We start from the raw sequence: 25,299 nt of genomic DNA on the forward strand, positions 1-25,299 counted from the left end.
CACACAAGCACATAAGAGCGAAACCTGCTTTTTAACTTGTGTGCATCAAGCATCTTCTCAGCATCTGAACTCGCTTGTCGAGCCTCCTTTGAAATGGACACAAGCCGTGGAAGTTTGCATGACTGCATCAATGCAAACTCCTCTGCCTCAAGCTTTGCCAAAGGAGCAATAACATTTGAGTAAGACACCTGCAGAAAGAGTGGTCGATTGTTACTTGTCTTTCTCAATATTTCAGACCAGCAAACCAAACAATCCAAACAAGTGAATGCATATTTACATATCTATACATGTAATATATATATATATATATATATATATATACACACATACACACACACACATATATATTTATTTATTTATTTATTTATTTATTTATTTTTAATTTTTTTGCACAAGCACAAAATCTACATATATATGTCACGTGTGCGCATGCGTGGGGCATGCAATATGCCCACTCGATCTCATAAAGATATAAGTTTCTGCTCTTAAAATGTGAATGTAATTGTGTGTATGCGAGTTAAAAAACAAATGCATACAAAATTTATGCATCTAAAGATCTCCTTTCTAAATCCACTTAGGGCATTGCGTGTTGCTCACCTCTCTTGATTGGAAGAATTTGCAACCCCCAGATGATGCACACAAATCCATGGAGCCCAAAAACTTGAAGGATGGGTATAAAATCTACGAAGTTCAATGCATTCTATGGTGAGTATGATGCAAGCAAAGTGTTCGTAGTTGTTGCTAAGTTTGAGATTGCTTTTGGCAATGAAATCATCGCCGACAAATCCATGCTTCCTTGTGCAAGTATGTTTTTTGGAAAAGATACAGCTACAAATTGGTGGAGGTATAAAAAGCTCTCATCTCAACCATCAAGACTTGGAAAGTGTTTAAAGCTGGTGGATATGTGTATGAAAATCCGGAGATGGCTCGCTTTGGTCGATGAACGATAGTATCAATGTCCTCGGAGCATCCCCTCATCTTGGGCCTCCTGGATCTCCCCAACTCTGTTGCTCGATCATTCAGTATACCTCTGCTAGTGATATGCCTTGTATCCCTCCTCTCTAGCTTCTCCTGTCTCTCCTCAATCTTTGGATGGAATACACTGTGATATGCTTTTGGGTGAGTCTCCCCGTGTATGAGCCTCTCTCTCTCTGCAACCCTACTCCATGTCGATGAATCTCCAATATATGAGTCCAAGACATCTCTAATCTTGGTATCTCATAAATCTAGATACAGCCCCAAAACCCTCTCTAAAGAGGCAGCAAAAGCGGCCACATATCTCACAATATGATGTACTGCATATATAGTGAAGATTTGTCTCTGAATCTCTCAGACACAACTAGCACAACCTGGCCTCAGTTGAGATGCCTCGAAATCAACCATCCCATTATGTTTAAATCTATCCAATAGCACATCATAAGCCTTGAGACAAGTGAGTGTCCATGTAGGCAAGCCTACATAAGGACCCACAAATGCTCTTTGTATATAGTCATCTTGGTGTGTCACGTGACACATCCAACCCTATGTGTTCGTGGACAAGCTACACCATAGCAGGGTTCCCGTCAGTCCGGTCAGTCTAGATTAGAAGTGATCTGGCACTTTTGTGAGTCTATTCGTAGACCGTGCATGCCCAGTCACTTGGTAGATGCATATCCTCTGGTTGCACACCGCATAAGCATAAGCATTTCCATCAAATTCCATCAGAGTCAGTTTGGGGATTTTTCCAGTGACTTTATCCTATTTTCCCTATTTTTGACATTTTTTCACTTCTTTATTGAGTGACTTTTGTTGGGAACTGAGTAGGGCAAATTGGATAAGTTAATATATAAGCAAACCCAAGTTAGCACTTTTGGGCAGATGAGCAAGGAGCACAACAGGCCCCCAGGCAGCAGGTACTCCCCCTCTCTCAGCAAGACCCTCCCCAAGCATCACTTGGCGAGCCCTCCCCATTCAGCCAGCGTTTTGTGGCACCATCCTCTCTTCCACTTGGCATTTCCACAAGCTGCCCCATCGCCACAGAGGCCAGCCCTTAGCGTTTTTCCATACCTTCAGCAGTCCCCCATTTCCTAGCTTTTGGATCGCCATCAAAGGCTGCAGTTTCAGCATTTGTGAACAGCGTTTTCAGCCCTCTGTTGCAGCAGATATTCACCGACTCCAGCATTGAATTCAGCAGTAAAAACGCAGCCCTAGCACAGTAGATTCCAGCGTTTTATTCAGCGTTTTTCAGCATAAAGAAAAGCAGCAGATCAGCGTTTTTTCAGAAAGAATAACAGCGTTTTTCAGCCGCCACAACAGCCCCCAATCAGCAGGTTTTTCAGCAGTCAGAAAGTTGCAGATTCCAGCCCTAGGTCGTCGTCGCCATCACCATCGTCGTCACCGACTTAGTCCCAAGTGCATCAGTTTTCCATGCATCATCATTGTACCACCTTGTGCAATCAATCGTAGACCACTCTCACCAACGAGAGTGGGGCCTTCGGAGGAGGGTTTTACAACGTCTCTGGTGTCGTATCTCTCTTCTCTCTTTCTCTCAGTCTCATACACTTGCACGCACAATATCCACTCACTTTGTTCGTGATCATAGCACTCTCCATAAAAACGGAAGGCTCTCCCTTCCATAAGGACTAAAAGGAACCTTGAGCAAATATAGATCACTAATCTTGAGGAAAATACAACATTCATTCCGCTGCACCTTACATCGTGCCCATCTCCTATAAAGGCTATATCCATGTCCTCTAGGTACCAGCTGAAATGCAAAAGTCTATTGACCTCCCTCCATGCCAGAGAGAGAGAGAGAGAGAGAAGAAGAAGAAGAAGAAGAAGAGAATTTTAACGTCGTAGGAAACTATCGCACAAGACCTTAAAGATCTATCCGACGGGGAGAGTTGAACTCAAGACATGTTATTCAAGAGGGAAATGGCATAACCAATCTACCACACTTGGGTGATAGAAAGATTATACTATTTTCCTCTTCTTATTAGCACACACAAACACACCCGAGAAGGGGAGAGAAATGAAATGAAATGAAATGTTATATTAACGTCTTCAAAAGGCCAAAATGACCTATGAGACCAATCAGTTACAAAATAGTGAATCTAATACGAGAGAGAGAGAGAGAGAGAGAGAGAGAGAGAGATGAAATAAAAGGTTATATTAACGTCTTCAAAAGGCCAAAAATGACCTATGAGACCAAATTGTTACAAAATTGTGAATCTGATACCATGTCTGGGTACAAAAAGACTAGAACAAAAATACAAAAATACTACTACTACTAGAATCCATCCTCATCTGCACTTTGGATGTCGAGAGAGTATGGCTCGAATCTTCTGCTGTAGTCTCCGTTGATGTTGTGCAGCCCCTCTCCTCAATCATGACCGTCTAGATCTCTGTAGCTCCAATGCTCGGTCGATGAGAGTGTCGGTGGTGGTCGAATGAGTGTGCGCTGAGCTCTGCAATGATGGCTGCTCCTCTGGCTGTCCCATATCTAGTGAAAAGAAATCTGTAATCCGTCTCTGGACTGTCTCTATTTAGCTCTCCCCAGTAAAGTGTCTCTATATCTGTAACTCAAGTAGATATAGCCTAAGACATCTCTAATCCTCATAAATCATAACCCTAGAGAGAGGACCGAAACCCTCTCTGAACAAGCAGTGGAAACGGCCCTGAATCTCATAGTACACTGTGCAATGACATATATAATGTAGCTCTGTCTCTGCCTCTAGTTGGCATAAGAGGCATATCCTGCTGTCTGCTGGTATCCGTCTGAATCTACCAGTCTCAATCTCCAGCTGATGTGAGGATGTGCGTATCTGACCAATGGCACACCGCAAACCATGAGACGTATGTGTATCCATGTAGCTGGGTCGAATCACAAACCCATCTCTTGTGAGGTGAGAAGATGCTCTCTATACAAAGCCATCTTCGTGAGAGAGAGAAAGAAAAGAAAGAAAGAAAGATTTTTAACGTCTATGTCAGGCCGAAATCGGACTATGAGACAAATCAAATGTACATGGTGTGTATGTCATCCGTCTATCGGAAAGACAAATGAAACAAAATTGATACAAAACTGAACTGAATGTAGGTAGTGGAGTATCTGAGGAGGGATGGAGCTCTATCTCTAGGGGTATATGCATGTCTATATGCTCAAGGTAGTACAATCATGAGAATGCATCAAGCTATCTAGCTCCATCCTGTACTAATGGGGGATGTAAGATGTGGTACATGGGCGGGGCTGGTGCCAAGGCAACCCGGATGAAAGCTATCGGGAGAGAGGGAGAGAGAGAGAGAGAGAGAGAGAGAGAGAGAGAGAGAGAGATGATGAAATGAAATGAAATGAAATGTTATATTAACGTCTGAGAGAGAGAGAAATGAAATGAAATGTTATAATAAACATCTTCAAAAGGCCAAAAGGAACTATGTGACCAAACTGATACAATCGAAGGGCCTCGACTACGAGAGGGGGAGCAGCTAGCTCGGCTCAAATAATCTCATGTGGCATTGAGGCCTTAGCCCGAATCAACCGAGAGATCACAGAGACTAGAGGCCTCTCCATACATCTCCATTCATCAATGCTACCAGATCTGCCATGGTGGTCCACTGCGGATCCCAAATCTGAACCCTATCTCACAGAGAGAGAGAGAGAGAGAGAGAGAGAGAGAGAAATGAAATGAAATGAAATGTTATATTAACGTCTTCAAAAAGGCCAGAGTGACCTATGAGACCAAACTGATACAAAAGTGGTGAATCTGTTACAATGTCTGAAAAGTGTGAAAGTGTAAAAATAAATGCAAAAAACTAAATACAAAGTAATAGATAGACTTCTTAGGAGCATTCTGGGTGTCTGGCTAGAATGCTTCTAATCCTTTGTTGTAGTCACCTCCGGTGAAGTGTGCTTCTGCATCTCGGTCGTGGTCGTCTCGATTTCCTAAGCTCAATCGCCCTGTCAATGAGGGTGCCTTTGGTATGAATGTGGGTACTCCTTTGTGCTCGTTGCTGGCCTCTTGCTTCTCCTTCCATTCCTGCTTCTCTCGATCCGAAGAAATCTGTGATCTGCCTCTGAGGCTGTAGTGCTCTTTGTCTTCTCATTAGATTATCCCTGTGCCGATGTAGTTCCAGTAGGTACAGGCCTAAGCACCTTTGATCTTGGTATTGCATGACTCTATCTAGAGGTCCAAAACCTTCTTTGAATAGGCAATGGAAACGCCCACGTATCTCATAGTATACGGTGCAATGGCATATGTAGTGTAGTTCTGCCTCCGGCTCCATTCCGCATAACTTGCAAATTATGCTCTCAGGCGGGATTCCCCTAAATCTGCCAAATTCAATTTCCAATTGGTGTGAGGATGTACGAATCTGACCAATAGCACATCTCAAACCATGAGAGAGGTGGGTATCCATGTAGCTCGGGCGAATCACAAAACCATCTTCAAATAGCTGTAGGAAGTTTTCTTTGTATTCGGCCATCTTCGTGCCCAATTCTTGTGTAGGGTCTACCCATGTCCTCTTAGTGTCTAATTGTATAAGATCCTGGCGGATGATTTTATTAATCTCCGTTCGTGTGATTGCCAGTGATGGAGCCTCAAGAGAGTATTCGAAGGGGGGTAATCTTTCCATACTGAACCCGTGTCTCTGAAACCACGAGGACAGTTGCGCATACCAGCATGATGTATCCCCTTTCATTGCTAATTGTCGAGAGGATTCGAGGGTCAATCTAGTATATCGGCAATTATTTGTATCCCATAAACCATGTATAAAGGACACTGATCTGGTAAGAGCTTCAATTTCTATCGGAGGGACAGCTAGTTCCGCTCGGGTAATCACGTGTGGTACGGAGGCCTTGGCTCTAATCATTCGGGAAATCATAGATACCAAAGGTCTCTCCATTGACTTCCAATTATCCTGATCCACAAATGGTCCCCAAATCTGGACCCCATAAAGCATAGCCGAAGCCACCACAGTATCAAAGAGCCATAGTTTTGTTCGTGGTTCTTGAAACTGCACTTGTGAACACATCCTCTCCAACCCTCCCAAGGCCGCAGAGGCTCTGGATAATCTAGCATCTGCTGCTTTCTTAAGAGTAAACTTCCGTCCTGCAAATACCACCCCAAGGTATGTGTATGCATCTGTGTACTCTACTGTATCCTGGCCATATGTAAATGTAGGTGCCGATCTCCTACCCCACTGCGGTGTGGTGTTAAACACCATAACTTTGGCGGCGATGGTAGTCCCAAGATAGCAATCACACTGGATCTCTTGCTTGTGAAGAGACATCTACTGGGAGATATCGAGAAATTCCAAGTTATAATCTGCTAGGGTTTCTATGGCAAGCATTTCAGGATACCCCACTCTGCCAGAAGTTGCACTCCGAAGGAGGATGTTAGAAACCATATAACTTCGGGCAAGTTTTTTTTTTTTTCTTGAAAGCTTGCCAAGTACTTGGAGTATGCTGCTTGGTTTCTGTAGACATCAACATCTGCATGACACTACTTCTGAGAAAAACAGTGACTTGAAACAAATCTGGATCATTCTCTTGCAAGTGATCTTAATTGGCTTATGCCCTGTAAGACACTGCGGTGAAGACGGGAGCGCGCCCGATGCGCGATCAAGTAAGGGTGGGAGTGGCTAATAAGTCCAAGTTCGAGGGCGAAGATATCCTTGAATAAAGCTTGTCTGCTCTTTTGTGGGACCGGTATGCTTTCACAAAAGCACACGCCTGATGCTCCGATACCACTGTCACAAGGCGGGCACCACGTGCCAATAGAAAAGAACAGACTGAACAACTTTAAGCACTTCAAATAACAACTGAACTGAAATGGAGAGAGAGAGAGAGACGACACGCGACACAGAGTGGCGGAATTCCACCCCAGAGAGTATTGGCCCCAAACCTTGGCACCCCTTTCGGTATTTCTTTATATTGCATCAACACAGTACAAGCCGGTACTCCAGACTCTGCACCTTCGTACTGAAGCATGCCAGAGAATGAGCCCTAGCCTCATATTTAAAGGCCCTTGGCCTGAAAAGCAGTTATAGTAAAAAGCCTTTAAAACTCAAAAGCTTCTGGTTCAAAAGAAAAGCCAAAAAGCTGCCAACGTAAATCATGGAAATCCGTACAGCCTGCCACGTCGCAAAACGCAGAAATCTGTCCTTAGGGTTAGGGTTAGGGTTTCTGCAGTTTTAGGGTTTCTGGCAGCAGAAATTAGGGTTTGCAGGTTTTAGGGTTAGGGTTTCCAGAATTAGGGTTTCAGCAGTTAGGGTTTCTGGCAGAAATTAGGGTTTGCAGGTTTTAGGGTTAGGGTTTCTAGAATTAGGGTTTCAGCAGTTAGGGTTTCTGCTCTCGAGCAACCACGTCATCACTCTGTGACACTTCTTCTGTTGCTTGTTCTTCTTAGGGTTTAGGCCCCTCGACCGATAGCTCCGTTCTTCAGTAGGTCGACACGTCAGCAGTTTGTTACACCACCTCAAGCTCAGCCCTAGCTTACCTAAGGTCAAAGGACTTTTACACACATTATTGGAGGTTTTCAATGAAGCTAACCCTAAGGTCTTATGCTCCATTGGTTAGCCTTGCTCTTGATAGACCATCTCCCATTTCGGCCCCTTTACTATTGGCCCCGTGTTGAGATAGATCTATAAGAACATATCTATATCTTAACACTTGTTCCCATTTAGTCTCCCACATTAAGTGATCAATTTAATATGAGAAAATCATTTGGGTTGGTTAGATATTAGATTTTATGACAATGTGGGTATGCCTCTTGTGCTCCTCCATGTAGTATCTCTGTTAGCTGAGAAGTAATCTCCTCTACAGTATATACTGGCTCGGCTGCCCACATCCTATTATAGATCTTTTCCACATAGATTGAATCAATCTCTTGCGTGAAAGTATATCTTGTGTGTGTCTTCTTCGTTTGTACTTGAGAGGCATTGTATTGGAAGGAGATTGATAAGGTCAAGAGAGCATGATCCACTGCAATCCCAACCGGTCTGGGTCCCACCTTAAAGTCCTGGATACTAGAAATAAAGCTTGGTGAAGTCATGACATAATCCACTGTACTGGCCCCATGCCTGTGCGGGAAGCATGTGAATCCCCCAGATAAAGGGAAATTCTCTAGACCATTAAGTATGGCCAAACCATGTGTAGTTGCCATTTCCATGAGATGTCTCCCATATTCAATGTGTTCTTTATCCTGTGAGTTTCTAGTAAGCCCCTCCTTTGATAAATCCACTTCTCTGAGCATTTCCTCAGAAGTATCATAGAATACTGTTTGAGAGTTGGCCGTTCTGGCATTAAAGTCTCCTAAGAGAACGATGTCTCCATCTCTAGAGAACTCCCATATGTCATTATTCAATATGGAGAAAGGGGACTGTCCTTTAGGTGAGGAGTAGACTGATGTACTTGGAGGGAAGTAGCATATAGCGATATATAGAAATCTACCTGTCTCGGCTCTCATTCTCACCCACATATACCTTGCTTATTCATCTTTCCTGATAATCTGTAATAGTGGTTTCAGCTCCTCTTTAAATAAGACTGCTACTCCTCCTGAACCCCGGCTACCTCGCAGAGATCTCTTGTCTGGTCGACTAGTTGTTTCCCATAAATACCCCTTCACATGTGGCATAAGCTGTCCCGGTATCTGGTGTCTCTGAGTAGAAAACTATGTCTCTGTCCCTAAAACTGTCTTCAAATCCGGAGCATCGCCCCATAGGTCTCGCCCCGTCATGATGAGCGCTTTTCCAGAACCACTACTTTCCCTCCTCTATAAAAGGTGATTTTTCCCTTTTCTCTTGCTGCCCTGATCTCTGGCATCAACTCTTGCATGTGTGCCACTTGTGCCAATGTAAGGTCATCTCCCAGGAAAATATCTTAAGAGTTGGCCTCTTCTTTAGAAATTCTTTCCTTATTTCTATATTCGGGAAGCGGAGAATAAGTGCCCTATCCTTTACGTTTCCCTTCTCGTCGATTCCTTTCTTGCCTACTCTCCATGCACTTGTGTGAGTACGCTCTGTGATGCCCATGCGTTGTAGCAGTTCCCTCACTTATTCATCTACATTCTCTTTGTCTTTGACTCCTCTGACCCGCACATGCAGAGCCCGACTCTTCCTTTTCTGATCTTCCTCAATGGTCATATTAATAATGGTCGAGGTAGGTGTGGTCTCAGGCATCTGGGCCTTTCCTTTCTTCGCATCCTCAATCCATTTCTCTGCTTCATCAACCTTTTCTTGTGTCTTAACAAGACGTTCCGCCCATGAAGATGTTGTTTTCGATTTCTATTCATCTCCTTCCCGTAGAGCTTTCATCTGATCCTTCATGTCCTCGAGCTCCTTCAACACCGAAGGTTGGTCGTCTCCCTTCTCCTTAAAGTGAATGGACACTGTGCGTGCAAGTGTATGAGACTGTTGCTAAATTGGCTTTATCTGACAGAAAAATAATTGTAAATGAATTATTGGATTTATAAGTGAGAGGGTTTTCTCGCTTGGAACATCAAGGAAGAATAATTCTAAATGAATTATTGGAATTTTAAGTGAGGGTTTTTCTCACTGGAGACATTCGAGTACAGAGTATTCCTAGTGCGTCATTCAAAGTAATGACGATAGCACTGTGAACGAGAATATCTGTAAGGTCACCAAGAACGGGTACTTCTAATGCGTCACATCGGATGGGTGACAAGGAGCATCGAGAAGAAGTATCCGACCATCCGGGAACGGACATCTCTGATGCGTCATAGGATGGGTGACATAGAGCATCGTGAAGGGGATTGTACCGTAAGTTCGGTAGGAAAGGACTAGGTGATGGGTATTCCTGATGCGTCACAAGGTGGGTGACGGGTGCATCGGAAAGGGGATATCCATAGTCGAGAGGAAATCCGAACTGGAAAGAGGAATACGCGTAAAGACGCAAGCACAAGAATAAAGATGGGTTCTGAGAAGCTTTTCTTAAAAAGCGGAAAATTTGAACGAGTTTTCCGGGAAGAGCAAACGCTTTCCCGCGAGGAATCTATGTTTGCATTGCATTCGTGCATGTGGTTGCATCCAGGGACGCCTGGGAAGTGCTGTGAAAGCATTGATTTTAACTTATAAGGTTTTAATGAGTTTTTGGACAGGTTCAGACCAATTTTAAAAATATGCCGGTCGTCCACTTAATAAGTGGACAGCCACTTAGAAAATAAAGCAACAAAACCAGCCAGCGAATTCTCTCTCCCTATTTCGAGTAGAACAGGAGAAAAAAAAAAAAAAATGGCCGCGATCTCTCCGCGAGCAGCTATTCGTGCCGTGGTGAAGGAGCTATAAAAGCACCACATGCCCTCACCGAAAGAAGGTTGCCAACGCCAGCAAGAGAAGACTCTGCCGCCAGAAGACGCGAGAGATCGCGAGACTACGAAGCACGGAAGTCGCTTTTCTCGCGCAACAGCGACAGGTACCTATTGTGGATTCGCCATACGAATTGTTGTCGTGTGTTTGCGTGTGTGTTTGCAGGTACTTCATCGCGAAGAAGAAGCGAGAAGGCTTCGGCCTACGCTTGGGAATTCCAGAAACGGAATTCGGAAATTGTCTGCGGAGTCTCAACTCCGAGTACAGACGGAAAAAGGATTGAGAGCTTGTCTCTCGGATTTCCCTTACGGGAAGGAACGACCATCGAGTCAGAGATTTAGAACGGAGGGGTTTTCTCCGGTTCTTGTGCTTGTAAAAAGATTCTCCCTAATAAAGAATTCTCTTTAAGGGAGGGGACCAGCCCATCTTCTGGTCCCCAGTACTGTGTCGATCTTCTCACTCTCTCTCTCTCTCTCTCTCTCTCTCTCTCTCTCTCTCTCTCTCTCTCTCTCTCTATCTATTTTTCTCTATATCCTTTGGCTTCAATAATAAGAGATAAATTCTATTTATCTGAGTATATTTTATATTGTTATGCGCTCCCGTTTGTGACAGAGACTGAGAGATAGAGAGAGAAGAGAGATACAACACCAAAGACGACGTAAAACCCTCCTCCAAAGGCCCCACTCTCGTCGGTGAGAGTGGTCTACTATTGATTGCACAAACCGGTACAAACAGTATGCATGAGACTGATGCAAGTCTAGGCTATGTCGGCGATGACGACGGTGAGGACGAGACCGACCTAAGGGCTGAAATCTGCAATCTTTCTACTGCGGTCTAAAAACGCTATGGGCTGAAATCTGCGACTAGTCCAAAAACGCTGATTTGGGGGCTGTTTTCGGTGGGTCTTTAACGCGGACTGAATCTGCTACTTCTTTATGGGCTGAATATGCTACTCTTCTATTGCTGAAAACCGACGAAGGCTGAAATCTGCAAATGCGGAGATCTTCAAAAACGCTAGGGCTACTAATGTCAAAAACGCTAGCTTGTCTGCTTCATCTGGCGATGGATGATGGTGCAAAACGCTAGTGGCCGGGAGGTATGGCGATGACTGCTGATGCACAAAACGCCAGGCAAGGGGTCTTCAAAAACGCTAGGAGAGGTTCTGCTTCTTGCTTGGAGGGAATCCACCAAGTGATCTTGTTGAGAAGTTGTTAGGTGCAGCGGAATGAATGTTTGCGCTTTGCTCAAGATGAGTGCTCCGAACTGTGCTCAAGGTTCCTTTTGTTCTTATGGAAGGCAGAGCCTTCCGTTCTTAATGAGAGAGTGCTATGATCACAAACAAAGTGAATGAACACTGTGCGTGCAAGTGTATGAGACTAAGAGATAGAGAGAGAAGAGAGATACAACATCAGAGACGTTGTAAAACCCTCCTCCGAAGGCCCCACTCTTGTCGGCGAGAGTGGTCTACTATTGATTGCACAAAGTGGTACAATGACGATGCAATGGACTAATGCAATCTGGGACTATGCCGATGACGACGACGGTGATGATGACGACGACTTTAGGGCTGAAATCTGTGGTCTTCTATCTGCTGAAAATCTGCAAATCTTTGGGTTGTTTTGGGTGGCTGAAATTGACTGTTTTGGCTGCGTTTTCGAGGGTGGAAATGGGGGATCTTCTACATCCACCTAGGGATGAATCTGCTGCTATAGAGACTGCTGAAAAACGCTGTTATTCTGTTGTCGCTAAGGCTGAAAATCAAAAACGTTGGCTGACTTGTGTCCTTAGCAAAAACGCTAGGCTTGATGAACTCCAAAAACGCTGATGGGTTGAGATTGGAAAACGCTAGCAAACTGATGCTTCTGGTGATGGGAGGAATCTGCAAACACTAGGATGCTGATGATGATGGCGATCATGCAAGGGATGGGAACGCCATGGAAACGCCAGAGATCTGGGGGGAAACCCAAAATGCTAGGGCTAGGGTGAGTGCTGAGGGGTGTTGGCGATGACGACAATGGAAAACGCCAAGGTTCTTGGTGGGTTCTGCTGAGAAGGTGCCTGTTGAGCATGTGCTCCTGCTGCCTCTTCTGCCATTTAGTGCTAACTTGGGTTGGCTTATATATTAACTCGGCAAAATTGCCCTACCTACTTTTGTTGAAAAGTCACTTAAAAATAATAAGTGAAAATAACCAAAAATAGGAAAATAGGCTAAATGCACTGGAAAATTTCCCTGACTAAATCTGATGGATTCTGAAGGGAATACTGATGATCATGCTGTGTGCAACCAGAGGATATGTATCTACACTCAGTGACTGGGCATGCACGGTCTACGAATAGACTCACAAAAGTGCTAGATCACTGCTAATCTAGACTTGACTGGACTCACTGAACCCTGCTGTGGTGTAGCTTGTCCACGGACACATAGGGTTGGGATGTGTCACGTGACAGAAGTTGCATACTGAGCTTGGCTCATGTTGCCTCTTCTGCCAAATAGTGCTAGCTCTGGTTTGCTTATATACAAACTTAACAAAATTGCCCTACCTACTTTCCAACAAAAGTCACTTAAAAATAATAAGTGAAAAATGTCAAAATAGGTAAAATAGGCTAAATGCACTCGAAAATTTCCCTGAAGGATTCTAATGGATTCTGATGGGAATGCTTATGATCATGTTGTGTGCAACAAGAGGATATGCATCACACTAAGTGACTGGGCATGCACGGTCTACGAATAGACTCACAAAAGTGTCATATCACTTCTAATCTAGACTGACTAGATTAACTGAACCTTGATCATGCTATAGCTTGTCCACGGACACATAGGGTTGGATGTGTCAAGTGACATCCCCTCCTTTTCAAAGTGAGGTACTAGTACCGAACTGTATGGCGTCAAGGGAGATCGCCAATAACATCCGGAATCCTGGAAGGGACTCTTCGCCGGCCCACTCTGATATGTGGGTCGTGCGGTACTTGAACGTCATAAAGGTCTACAACGCTTGCTTCTTTGGGCCGCGCCGAAAGCGACAAGTCTTTTGTGGCTCCTTCAATGCTTCAACTTCGTCTAGAGTCATGCTTCTTTCTTCTTCAAGAATCTCCATGGCTGAAAATTCCTGAAACCATTTCCAACACAAAACCATGAACATACCTATTCCATGTAAAGTGAATGGAAAAAATATTGTCTGCTCTAAAGACTGTGTATGCAATGTAGATGAACATAGAGACGGAGTGACAAACCGTTGACCAAACATATGCAAAGAATGAGATCGAATCTTTCTCTTTTGATCTAGAGCAATCACTGTGGCAATTCACAACGGAAATGCCCATGCTTGTTGCTCATAATTTCATGTGCTCTTTCTACAATTGTGTCATGCCAAGGAAGAGACACGGAATGTGACTTCCTTGAATGCATACTCTTCAGCTTTTCATGAAAAATCCGCATACATTTGTGCTCATTCATGAGTGAAACGTGCTCAACGTACAATATGTCATGCCTAGGAAAAGGGATCGCATAAAGACGCTGACTAAAATACAGGAAATGATCACGAATGAAACACTCGTACAATGCGTGCATATCAATCATGCGAACACATAATACTTCCTGTGAGGGTTCTTTGGACCTAGGCTCGAGAGCCAAGATCGGTTCTTCTTGAATGATCGAATCGTCCTGTGGGGGTTCTTTGGACCTCGACTCGAAAGCCAAGATCGAACCTTCATGACTAATCGAATCTGCAATGAGGTTAGCTTCGCTAGAGAAAGTATCAACTAATACATCATCCTTCTTGTGAACAATGACATCTTCTTCATGCAACTCATCATGCTTGTGAAAAATCACATCTTGATCATGCAAACCATCATGCTTGTGAGAAATCGCATCTTGATCATGCAAATCATCATGCTCGTAAGAAGTCACATCTTGATCGTGCAAATCATCATGCTTGTCATTGGCATCCAAATCATCATGCTTATCAATATCATTCAAATCATCATGCTTATCATCATCATTCAAATCATCATGCTTCTCACAATCATGCAAATCCTGTGTGTCATGCTTGGGAGAAGAAGAGACTGAGACAGTCTCCTTTCCCCAAATCTCTTGCATCTATGCTTGAACTTGAGAAAAAGAGTCGCCAGAACTCTTTGTTTTGTAGGTCGCTCTGTTCGTTGATGGCTTTGTTCGCGCGATCAAATTCTGTTTGTCTTGCTTTGTTCTCACGATCAAATTTGGCTTGACTTTCTTTTTCTTCCAAATCGTACTGACGGTCTATGGTTTCCATTCTTGCATCGTATTCACGATCTATGGCTGCCCATCTTTCTTCGTAGTCACGATCTATGGCTGCCCTTCTTTCTTCGTGTTCTAACTTCCTTTCCAGAAACATATGGTCTAAAGCCTCCATAGGAGTTAGTGCAATCCTTGATGTAGATGGGGAAGGGTCAGAAAAACCTCCTCGTGGGGAAAATTCTTCTTCGCCCCTCTCATGCTCATCACCTCCAAGCGAAGTATCCATTCCGCTTCGAGCGATGACCATTCTGAAGTCGTGGGTTCTTGTGGGTTCTTGTAGTCTTGGGTTCTTAAGTTCACGAGGAACTTGGGTTCTTGCGGGTCTTGAGTTCTTGAGGTTCTTGAGGTTTTCTTTCACTTGCAAACCGTGTTTGAAAAGGATCTTCTCTTCACCCGAGTTCTACTCCTTTCTGCGGGCGCACCCCTTAGCGGCCTTGCGCTCACACCAAGGTTGCTTTTTCCCACCGAACGTCGATTGGCCGGCCGCTAAGTGCACAGTCCGCTCTCAATGAGTGAAAAGAGGCACAAGGGGAGGCTGGACAAGCCCTTCTTTCCTGGGATTCCTGTCACTCTTCAAAAACACGATTAGGAATCGACATGCCCAAGTGAAATTAGATTCGTGCGACCACAACAAGCAAAAAAAAATTTCTCGCGATTCTTGTAGCTCTTTCCTTGAGTGATACATAACATTGTCAAAGCTCTGATACCAATGTTAGGTGCCGTGGAATGAATGTTTGCGCTTTGCTCAAGATGAGTGCTCCGAACTGTGCTCAAGGTTCCTTTTGTTCTTATGGAAGGGAGAGCCTTCCGTTCTTAGTGAGAGAATGCTATGATCACAAACAAGTGAATGGACACTGTGCGTGCAAGTGTATGAGACTGAGAGATAGAGAGAAAAGAAAGATACGACACCAGACGTTGTAAAACCCTCCTCCAAAGGCCCCACTCTAGTCGGCGAGAGTGGTCTACTATTGATTGCACAAACTGGTACAAACGGTATGCATGAGACTGATGCAAGTCTAGGCTATGTCGGCGATGACGACGGTGAGGACGAGACCGACCTAAGGGCTGAAATCTGCAATCTTTCTACTGCTGTCCAAAAACGCTATGGGCTGAAATCTGCGACTAGTCCAAAAACACTGATTTGGGGGCTGTTTTCGGTGGGTCTTTGACGCGGGCTGAATCTGCTACTCTTCTATTGCTGAAAACCGGCGAAGGCTGAAATCTGCAAATGCGGAGATCTTCAAAAACGCTAGGGCTGCTGATGTCAAAAACGCTAGCTTGTTTGCTTCGTCTGGTGATGGATGATGGTGCAAAACGCTCGTGGCTGGGAGGTATGGCGATGACTGCTGATGCACAAAACACCAGGCAAGGGGTCTTCAAAAACGCTAGGGGAGGTTCTGCTTCTTGCTTGGAGGGAATCCACCAAGTGGTCTTGTTGAGAAGTTGCCTGCTGAGCTTGGCTCCTGTTGCCTCTTCTGCCAAATAATGCTAGCTCTAGTTTGCTTATATACAAACTTAGCAAAATTGCCCTACCTACTTTCCAACAAGTCACTTAAAAATAATAAGTGAAAAATGTCAAAAATAGGTAACATAGGCTAAATGCGCTAGAAAATTCCCCTGAAGGATTCTGATGGATTCTGATGGGAATACTTATGATCATGTTGTGTGCAACCAGAGGATATGCATCTACACTAAGTGACTGGGCATGCACGGTCTACGAATAGACTCACAAAAGTGCCAGATCACTTCTAATCTAGACTGACTGGACTACCTGAATCCTGATCATGATGTAGCTTGTCCACGGACACATAGGGTTGGATGTGTCACGTGACAGGGGCGCAGTCTATGGGGCCAATATCTCTAGGCACGGAACTCCGCCGTGCCGTGTCGAATCAATTGCGGACTGTGAACTGTTTTGAATTGAATCTCTGTTGTGTCGCGGTAGAATCCTTACTTAGAGCATCCAAGTTTGTTACACTATGGGATCGGCTCTTCTTCGCCTTCTTCTTGCCTTTGCTGTATCTCTAGGTCTTTCTTTTGGACTCAGAGGTAGAACTTTCCGAGCTATCAAAAGAGGATGATGATAAACTCGAGACATCCTCGAACCTCACACGTTTCTTTGCCTTCTTGGCATTCTCAAAAGTCGATCTCCGACCCAAGTAGCCTGGAGTCTACTACTCGACTTAGTTTCCTTGGCACTTCTTGGTCTTCATGAGCCTGTTGACTCGCCACTCTACTTCATCAAATTCATCCTCTGAGTACACATTTTGAGCAGGAGTCCTTGGTGTAGTCGCCTTCTTCAAGGCTGACTTCAGAGGTAAACTAATGGCGGTGCACCGTCTAAAGTGCATCTCGTCAAGCGGGTGCTTGAAATTTCACATACTGAGGATCCTTGGAATACTGAAGCATCTGTTGAGCACAAGCATCAACCTGTCATTGACGTTGCATCTCCATTTGTTCATCCTTAGTAGGTGGAGATGGCCTATACTCTTCAAAATCTTCCAAGGATCCTTACTCTTCAAAATCTTTTGGGAATGGTCAATGTCCGTAACAATCTTTGTTATTTTCTCTCCAACCGGAGTGGTCAGGTGTCACAATTTCCTCCTGGCGAGATTCATCAATTGATTCCATGTGTGTTGCGAGTAAAGGGATCAGATCCTTTGTAGAAGAAGAATCGACTGAGCTTTGATAGCATTGTAACAGACTTGGACACTCCAAGTCAAGAATCTACCACATCACACGTGAGAAAACTGAAAGAACTGAACAAAACTAAGAGAGAGATGACATAGCACGACTAAGTTCCGCGCTCAAAGAGACTAGCCCCAAAGCCTAGTGCCCCTTTCGGTATTTGTTTATTATTAATGCTTCCAAAGTACAATTACTAAGGGTCCTCGTCTCAAGAGAGCTCCCAAGCTAATCTGCCTGAGACTAAGGCCCTAGCAATTAATTTATAGGCTATGGGCCTTCCAAAAGCAATATATATGAAAAAGCTTCAAGTCTAAAAGCATCAAGGCCCAAAAGTTAGTGTTAGGGACTGCCAGCACGATTTGTGGAAATCCATACGGTCTGCCATGTCAGCAACGTAAAACGCGGAAATGCGTACAATTGCCACGTCATCAGTGTGGTTCACGAACGTTCGTAGAGCTACCACATCATCAACCCTCTACACGATTCTTTTATCCCTTTGTGTCCGCTCAACTCCATCAGACAAGGCCCCATAAGTTCATAGAAACTGAAGTTCTAAAATTAAGCCACTCGACAAGACCTGAACGTTAGTAAAACTTCTATACATCTTTCACTAAGGATTTGATCCCTCTCTGTCCGAAGTCCGTCCTTTAGGTCATGCCACGTTATCACTTTGTGACACTCTCGAAAAGAGTCGGACTCTCAGGTGTTGTACTTTGCGAAGAGTAATAATAAAGAAACACCAAAAGAGGCACCAATCTTTAGAGCCAGTACGTCTTGGCTCGAAACTTTGCCGTGCCGTGTCGACTCTCCTCTTCTCTCTCTTAAAGTTCAATTATTTGCATAATTTGTTCGTGTGTTGCTCTGGATTTCTTGCTTGGAGTGTCCAAGCCTTTAACGCTGGTATCAAAGCTCAGAACAATTCTTCTTCTACAAAGAATCTGATCCCTTTAGCAACACACATGGGTTCTCGTGGAGAATCTGACAGAGACGACACCCCTCCGACTGTTGGTCGCCGGGGAGATGAAGAAAAGCTAAGAACATAAGAAACCAACGGAGATCTTGGCAAATTTCCGGCAGGAAATCTCGACAGAGCTGATTGCAAAGATCAACTGCAAATTGGCACGTGTGTGAAAATGGATCAAGTACTCCGAAGACACGAAATATGTGATCACCTGAAGGATTACCTGCTTGATGAGATTCACTCTAGATGGCAAGAGGTCGTGGATTCTCCTCTCAAGACGGTAAAGAAGTAGAACACAAAGTTGATTGCAAGCAAGCGGAAATTGTACTCACAGAAAGAGTTTAACAAAGTTCTTGGAAAGAAGATGAACCAATTAATGAAAGGGTTAAGAGTACTCTTGGAAGAAGAGAAAATCAACGGATTTCTTTGGTTAGATAACCAAGTCTCTTCGGAGTCCTCCACAGAAACTTGGCCTGCAACCAATTGCCCATTATCGATCGCTCCTAGCAAGCGACTCGTAAGTAGCTTTTGATGACCTCGATCAATCACAAGATGCTCATAAAGAGATGCAATAGAGCTGAAGTTCCGATGCATTCGTCCATCAGTTACAACACCCCCTCTAGGAAGTTGAGGTGTATAAACATCCGTGTTCATTACATCTGCGGGCCGTGGGCTCATGTTCGATGTGATATTTACATTTTCCATCCAAGCTTGTGTGGACTTAGTTGCAGTCCAATATAAAACCTACAACATATTTAAAAGAAGACAAAAAAATATTGCTTACAAATACAAAAATAAGAGCAACCTATATTAAATATTTAAAGAAAGAAAATATAAAGTATATACCAAAGGCATAAATATTTAAAACCTGTTTGAAAGATATAGGGTGCTTTAGGCAACCCCTTCACTCCTTAAGAAATACCCAACTCACAAAGGTCCATTGAGCACACAAATCCATGTGGCCTCAACGGTGGTTTAAATACCTATCACTTCCTCTAATTGAAGATACAATCGTAAATGTGCAACCATGTACTGACCAATTTGCGTCACATAATGCTTGACTCGCCTATGCAACGAGGTCTCAAAATTACTTACATTGTCAAGGTTGACATTTTTTTATAATGAAGGCAAGAGGCCATCCTTATTGATGTATTGGAGAGCTTCAATCCCATTGTAACATGGAATTGCCCTAGGTAATTTAAACTCGAACAGTAAACATGATGCATTCTGATCATTCAATTTCATATTCAAAAGATAGATAGTCATGAGGGACGCCGAGTGCGCAAGAGAGTCTTGCTTCCTTGCGCACTCGACGCCTCTCAAGACTATATGCCTTTTGATTATGAAATTGAATGATCGGAACACATCATGTTTATCATACGAATTTAGATTACCTAGGGCAATTTCATGTTACAATGGGATTGAAGTTCTCCAATAAATCAATAAAGATGGCCTCTTATCTTCATTATCAAAAATTGTCAACATTGACAATGTAAGTAATTTTGAGGCCTCATTGCATAAGCGAGTCAAGCATTTTGTGACGCAAATTGGTCAGTACATGGCTACACATTTACGATTCTATCCTCAATTAGAAGAAGTGATAAGTATTTTAACCACCGTTGAGGCCACATGGATTTGTGTGCTCAATGGATCTTTGTGAGTTGGATATTTCTCAAGGAGTGAGGGGCTGCCTAAAGCACCCTATATCTCTCAAACAGGTTGCAAATATTTATGCCTTTGTATTTACTTATTTTTTCTCTCTTTAAATTTTTAATATAGGTTGCGCTTACTTTTGTATGTCTAAGCTATATTTTTTGTCTTCTTTTAAATATGTTGTAGGTTTTATATTGGATTGCATTAACCAAGTCCACACAAGCTTAGATGGAAAATGTAAATATCACATTGAACAATGAGCCCACGGCCCGCAGATGAAATCAACACAGATTTTTATACACCTCAACTTCTTGGAGGGGATCTTGTCACTGGTGGATGCATGCATCGAAACTTCAGGTCTATTTGATCTCTTTATGAGCACTTTGTGATTGATCGAGGTCATCAAAAGCTATACACGAGTTGCTTGTTAGAAGTGATCGATAATGGGCAATTGGTTGCGGGCCAAGTCTCTTTGAAGAACCTTCGAAGAGACTTGGTTTTGAATCGGGCTGAAATCGATGAAGCACATGGAGGTAAGGTAGATTAGAAATTCAATTAGTTACTTATTGTTCACACTAATCGTCTGCATACCTTTTTTTTGTAGAGCTATCTTACACGTTGAAGATAGTGTACATCTTGGATTGTCTGCTTTAAACTCTCCAAAGGGTACAAAGGCAATTTCCAAATTAGATAAAGAGGAGATTCTCGGAGTGCCGTATGAATCCTCTCACTTGATTGTGCGCTTGATCAATGAGAGTATGTTTTGGATATGCTCTTTGTGTGTTTGTAACGAATTCTTTTAATCTCTTCTTAACATTAAAAGTTTATTTATGCAACAGGTGAGCTCAATTATACAGAGCTTCAAAAGGAATATCTTGCAAAGACGCAGAAGAAAGAATCAATTACAAAGCATGAGAACAAATAGTTTGCAAAAGCAAATAGAATAGCCAATTGTTTCGTTTAGTAAAATCTAAGGGCTTTGATTCAAGGTATCATGTCGCCTTCTAGGGAGGTCGTTTCTCAGAACACTCCAAGGTGAAAGGGTGGCATACACAAACATGGTGATCTACTCCGTTGTTGCGCAGAGAAGCAATTAAGAGGTGGATAAATTTCAAAAAAGTTTTACTTATGCCTCGATAACGAAAGAATATGGAGAAGATATCATCACGGCTTGGCATCATCTAAGAATGACTAAGAAAGACATATTGGATGACTATTGCCTTTCATGTGTGTATTGTTAGAGACATGTAGAGAAAGATGAAATGATTGCAGCATTTTGTCTGATGAATGATTTGAACTTAGTGGATCTAGACATTTGTTAGAGATCAGCGAGATCTGGATGTGATGGCTAAGTGAATGAGAACTAAATGAGATTTCAGTGCATTACAATTTTTATCCGCGTGAATGACTGGATATTGTTGTGCATCAAGAGTTCCGAAAGGATGAAATGACTGCACAGTGATCTAGGTGCATAAAGACTTCTAGATTGGATGAGATGGCTAGATTGAATCATTTAAACAATGTTCAATGTGAACTAAGTGTGTGATTTGTGGACTGCATGCTATCTAATGCACTGTCTTGTGGGGATGGTCATGGACATAGTTTGCTTGATTAAATGTGAAAAGAAAGAATAAGAATTTGATTGTAACAAGATTTAGTGTCAAGACTAAACCCAAAAGATGGACCGAGGGGCCTAAGGGGTTAGGCATACGTAGGTTGTAACCCAAAGACTAAGCTCAAGGTAAAGCTGCAATACATTTGGTGACTCTGCATCCATAGGTGAATAGTTCTTGAACTTCACCAAATAGCATCTTGCAACTTGTCCCTTAACTTCTCTTTCTTTATGTGCCAAAATCTGCTCAGATACCAAGATCTCATCAAGTTCATCGACTTCTGGCTGATCATCTTCTGGCACATCACCCACAAAGGGTCTTAGAAGACTCACGTGAAACGCATTATGAATCTTCCAAGTGTCAGGCAATGTCAGCCTATAAGCAACATCGCTGATCTTATCAAGCACTTGAAAAGGCCCATAGTAACGCATGTTGAGCTTTGAAAACAACCTTTCCTTGCCCTTCATCTTCTTTAATCTTGCCTTTTCAAACTGTAAAAGTACCCAATCACCAAGTGAAAACAACAATTCACGACGGCGACGATCAGCAGCCCTTTTCTGCTTTGCCCGAGTCTTCTCCAAGGCAAGCTTAATCTTTCTATACATTTCATCCATGTTCTCAATATATCAATCTGCCTCAAAGATCTTGTCCTTTGTATGCAAAATGGGAGGAACATTTTTGCCACCTTCAAGAATCTCAAAAGGTGCCTTGCTTGTGAACGAATGCACCGTATTGTTGTACACATACTCGAGCATAGGCAAATACTGTTCCCACTTGCTCTTATTATCTCACACATAACATTTCAACAGATCCAAAACCGTAGAATTAGCCTCTTCTGACTATCCATCAGTTTGTGGATGAAACGAAGAGGAGGACTTGAGTGTAGTGTCCATGTTCTCAAATAATCCTCTCAAAAACAAACTCGTCATGCGAGGATCACCATCACTAACAATAGATTGTGGCATACCATGGTACTTAAACACATTGTACATAAACAACCGTACCATCTGGTCAAATTTTTTCTTCTTCCTGACAAGAATAAAATGGGTCTGCTTGCTGAACCTGCAAATAATGGTCCATATACCATCATTCCTTGTCGGCGTTCTTGGAAGATCAAAGATAAAATCCATAGCAATGCTTTCCCATGGCTTATCCGGAATCGACAATGGCTGTAATTGTAACAGACTTGGACACTCCAAGTCAAGAATCAACCGCGACAGCACCAAATAACCACTTCAAAACAATTCACAGATCACAATAGATTTGCACTGGTCAGGCGGAGTTCCGTGCCTAGAGATATTGGCCCCAAAGACTGGCGCCCCTTTCGGTATTTCTTTTTATATTAATCAGTTCAAAGTACAAGAGAGTGGGTCGGGATTCACTCTCAGACTCTACGTCCAGATGCCCTCAGAAGTGAAGCCCTCACCACTTATTTAAAGGTTACAAGGGATGCTCAAAAGCAAAGCCCCAAAAGCTTCAAAATCAAAAGCCCTAAAAGCAAAAGCTCTTTTCCCTCTCTCACAGAGAGTTTCTAAAAGCAAAAGCAAATTCTCTCTCTCTCTCTCTCTCTCTCTCTCTCTCTCTCTCTCTCAATGAGAGCAATAAAAGGCAATTATGCTTTTCTGGCCAAAAGCTGAGATTTGCGTCGCTCAAAAATATTCAAAAAAAAAAAATTCACCTCCGCAATTTTCGGAAATTAGGGTTTTCGGAATTTTAGGGTTTCTGTTGTCCGCCACGTCATCACTTTGTGGCATACCCCCCTCTTGAAAGCATTGTAATCGACTGCGATTACGCCTGCAAAATCGACAAAAGCCATAAACCGTCTTAGCAGACACTGACTGTTAGTACCTACGTACTAGGAACACACATCTAGCACATGTACAAAATCGACAATCACATCTCAGGACATCACCAGACATCACATGACATTCAACATTCATTCGGATCTTAGACCATGATTTATCGGCGATGTAGCTAGCAATCACATCTAGGTCCAATCGGGACCTCATCGATGTCCGATTGACTAACCCCTATTGCAACCATGTCTATTCGAGATGAATCAGAACAAAATGCTGCAGTCATTTCGGCTATCAGTTCATGCACTCACAAGAAGTCAAGAACAAATCAGTATGAGTATCAAGAATTCCATTTCATAAAGTCATCCAGTAGAATACTGTCAGCTATCAATATCCCTGAAGCTCAAAGAGACATCAGTGACTTTAGTATCAAAATCGAGGCATCTGGTGACAAGGGAGCCGAGTGACTCCCCTCTTGTGCATCCCACTGCACCAGATCTCCGGCCAAGCTGAATTCTGGGTTCCGTTTGGAGTAGACTATGCTAAACCAAAACATTGAGGTAAAGTTTCACAATCCGAGGAGCATCTGCTAGGTTCTCCTCCTCCATCCACTTCGCATCAAATGCAGGAAAGTTCTTGAACTTAACCAAGAACCGCCTTCGGACTTTACCTTTCTTCGTATCCGTATGTGCCAAAATCTGTTCAGGAACAAGGGTCTCCTCGTTTTCTTCCACTGCGGGTTGCTCATCAAGCTCCCCATCATCAGGCACATCACCCTCAACAGGTTTCAAGAGACTCACATGCAATGCATTGTGAATCCTCCAAGTATCTGGCAGTTTCAATTGGAAGGAGACATTATTTATCTTTTCAGTAATCTGGAAAGGTACTAAGCTTTGAAAAAAGCCTCTCCTTTCCCTTTTTCTTTCTTAGGCGTGCCTTCTCAAAAGGTAAGAGCACCCAATCATCCTCCTTCAATTTCAAGTCGCAACGATGGCGATCCGCTGCCTTTTTCTGTCGTTCTTGAGACTCTTACAAAGTCTCGCAAACCTTGGCAAAAGCCGTATCCAAATCTCGTGAATATTCATCCGCTTCAAATATCTAATCTTTCGTGCTCAGGAAGGATGGAACCTTCGCAGCACTTTCAACAATCTCAAATGGCGTCTTCCCCGTCGAAGAGTGTATCGTGTTATTGTAGGCAAATTCCACCAAAGGTAAGTTCTTTTCCCATTGAGTCTTCTGATCCGAGATACAAGACTTCAATAAATCTAAAATCACTGAATTGGCAATCTCAAATTGCCCGTCAGTCTGCAAGTGGATTGATGACGAGAACTGCAACTGCATGCCAATGTTCTCCCAAATTGCCTTCCAAAACAAACTCATAAATCTGGGGTCTCTGTCGGAGAAAATCGTCTCAAACGTGCCATGTAATCGGAAAATCATCGTGATCATTCTGTGTTCTCGGGAGATCAAAAATGAAATCCATTTCAATATTTTCCCAGGGGCGGGTGGGTATAGGTAAAGGCTGTAACAATTCCTGTGCCTTATGCCTGTCAAACTTGACCTTCCACATACTGCGCACAAACTCTTCCACATCCTTTTTGAGTCTTCTCGGCCAAAAGAAGTATCTCTCTACCCCTTCATGGTGGTAGCAATGCTGCGGTGACCCGTAAAAGGTGAACAGTGGCATTCAGTCATAACCTTTTCCCGCAACGGTTGTGTAACGCACAACATAGTCTTTCTCATCAAGTAGCCTTCCCGAAGGGAGTATCCATCCCGTATCCGGAAATATCTGCAAAATCTGTATCTGTGGCATACTGATCGACCATATCCTCGAAGCTCCTATGATGTATCGCGGAAATAGCCAGAACCAACGGCTTCCGAGACAAAGCATCTGCCACCACATTCTTTTGTCCATGCACATGGACAATCTGGAAGTGAAACTGTGACAAGATGTTCGTCCACCGCATCTGCTTTTCCGAAAGCTGCTTCTGTGACAAGAAGTAGCGTAAACTC

The 25,299-nt window shown here is 43.3% G+C and overlaps 1 protein-coding gene and 1 pseudogene across 1 annotated transcript in view; one reads left to right on the plus strand and one right to left on the minus strand.

Annotated features, from left to right (window-relative positions):
* Nucleotides 1-25,299, minus strand: part of LOC147460761 (Zincin-like metalloproteases family protein) — a 66,576-nt gene that overhangs the window by 25,054 nt on the left and 16,223 nt on the right. The window contains exon 3 of the mRNA XM_086508465.1: nt 25-188. Coding sequence (XP_086364591.1) covers nt 25-188 — 164 coding nt within the window. The remainder of the gene's footprint in view (nt 1-24; nt 189-25,299) is intronic.
* LOC147460762 (uncharacterized) lies at nt 19,871-20,802 on the plus strand (annotated as a pseudogene).

This window comes from Adiantum capillus-veneris, chromosome 3 (assembly GCF_014529385.1).
Source record: "Adiantum capillus-veneris isolate H3 chromosome 3, ASM1452938v2, whole genome shotgun sequence".
In the NCBI taxonomy this organism is placed as follows: domain Eukaryota; kingdom Viridiplantae; phylum Streptophyta; class Polypodiopsida; order Polypodiales; family Pteridaceae; genus Adiantum; species Adiantum capillus-veneris.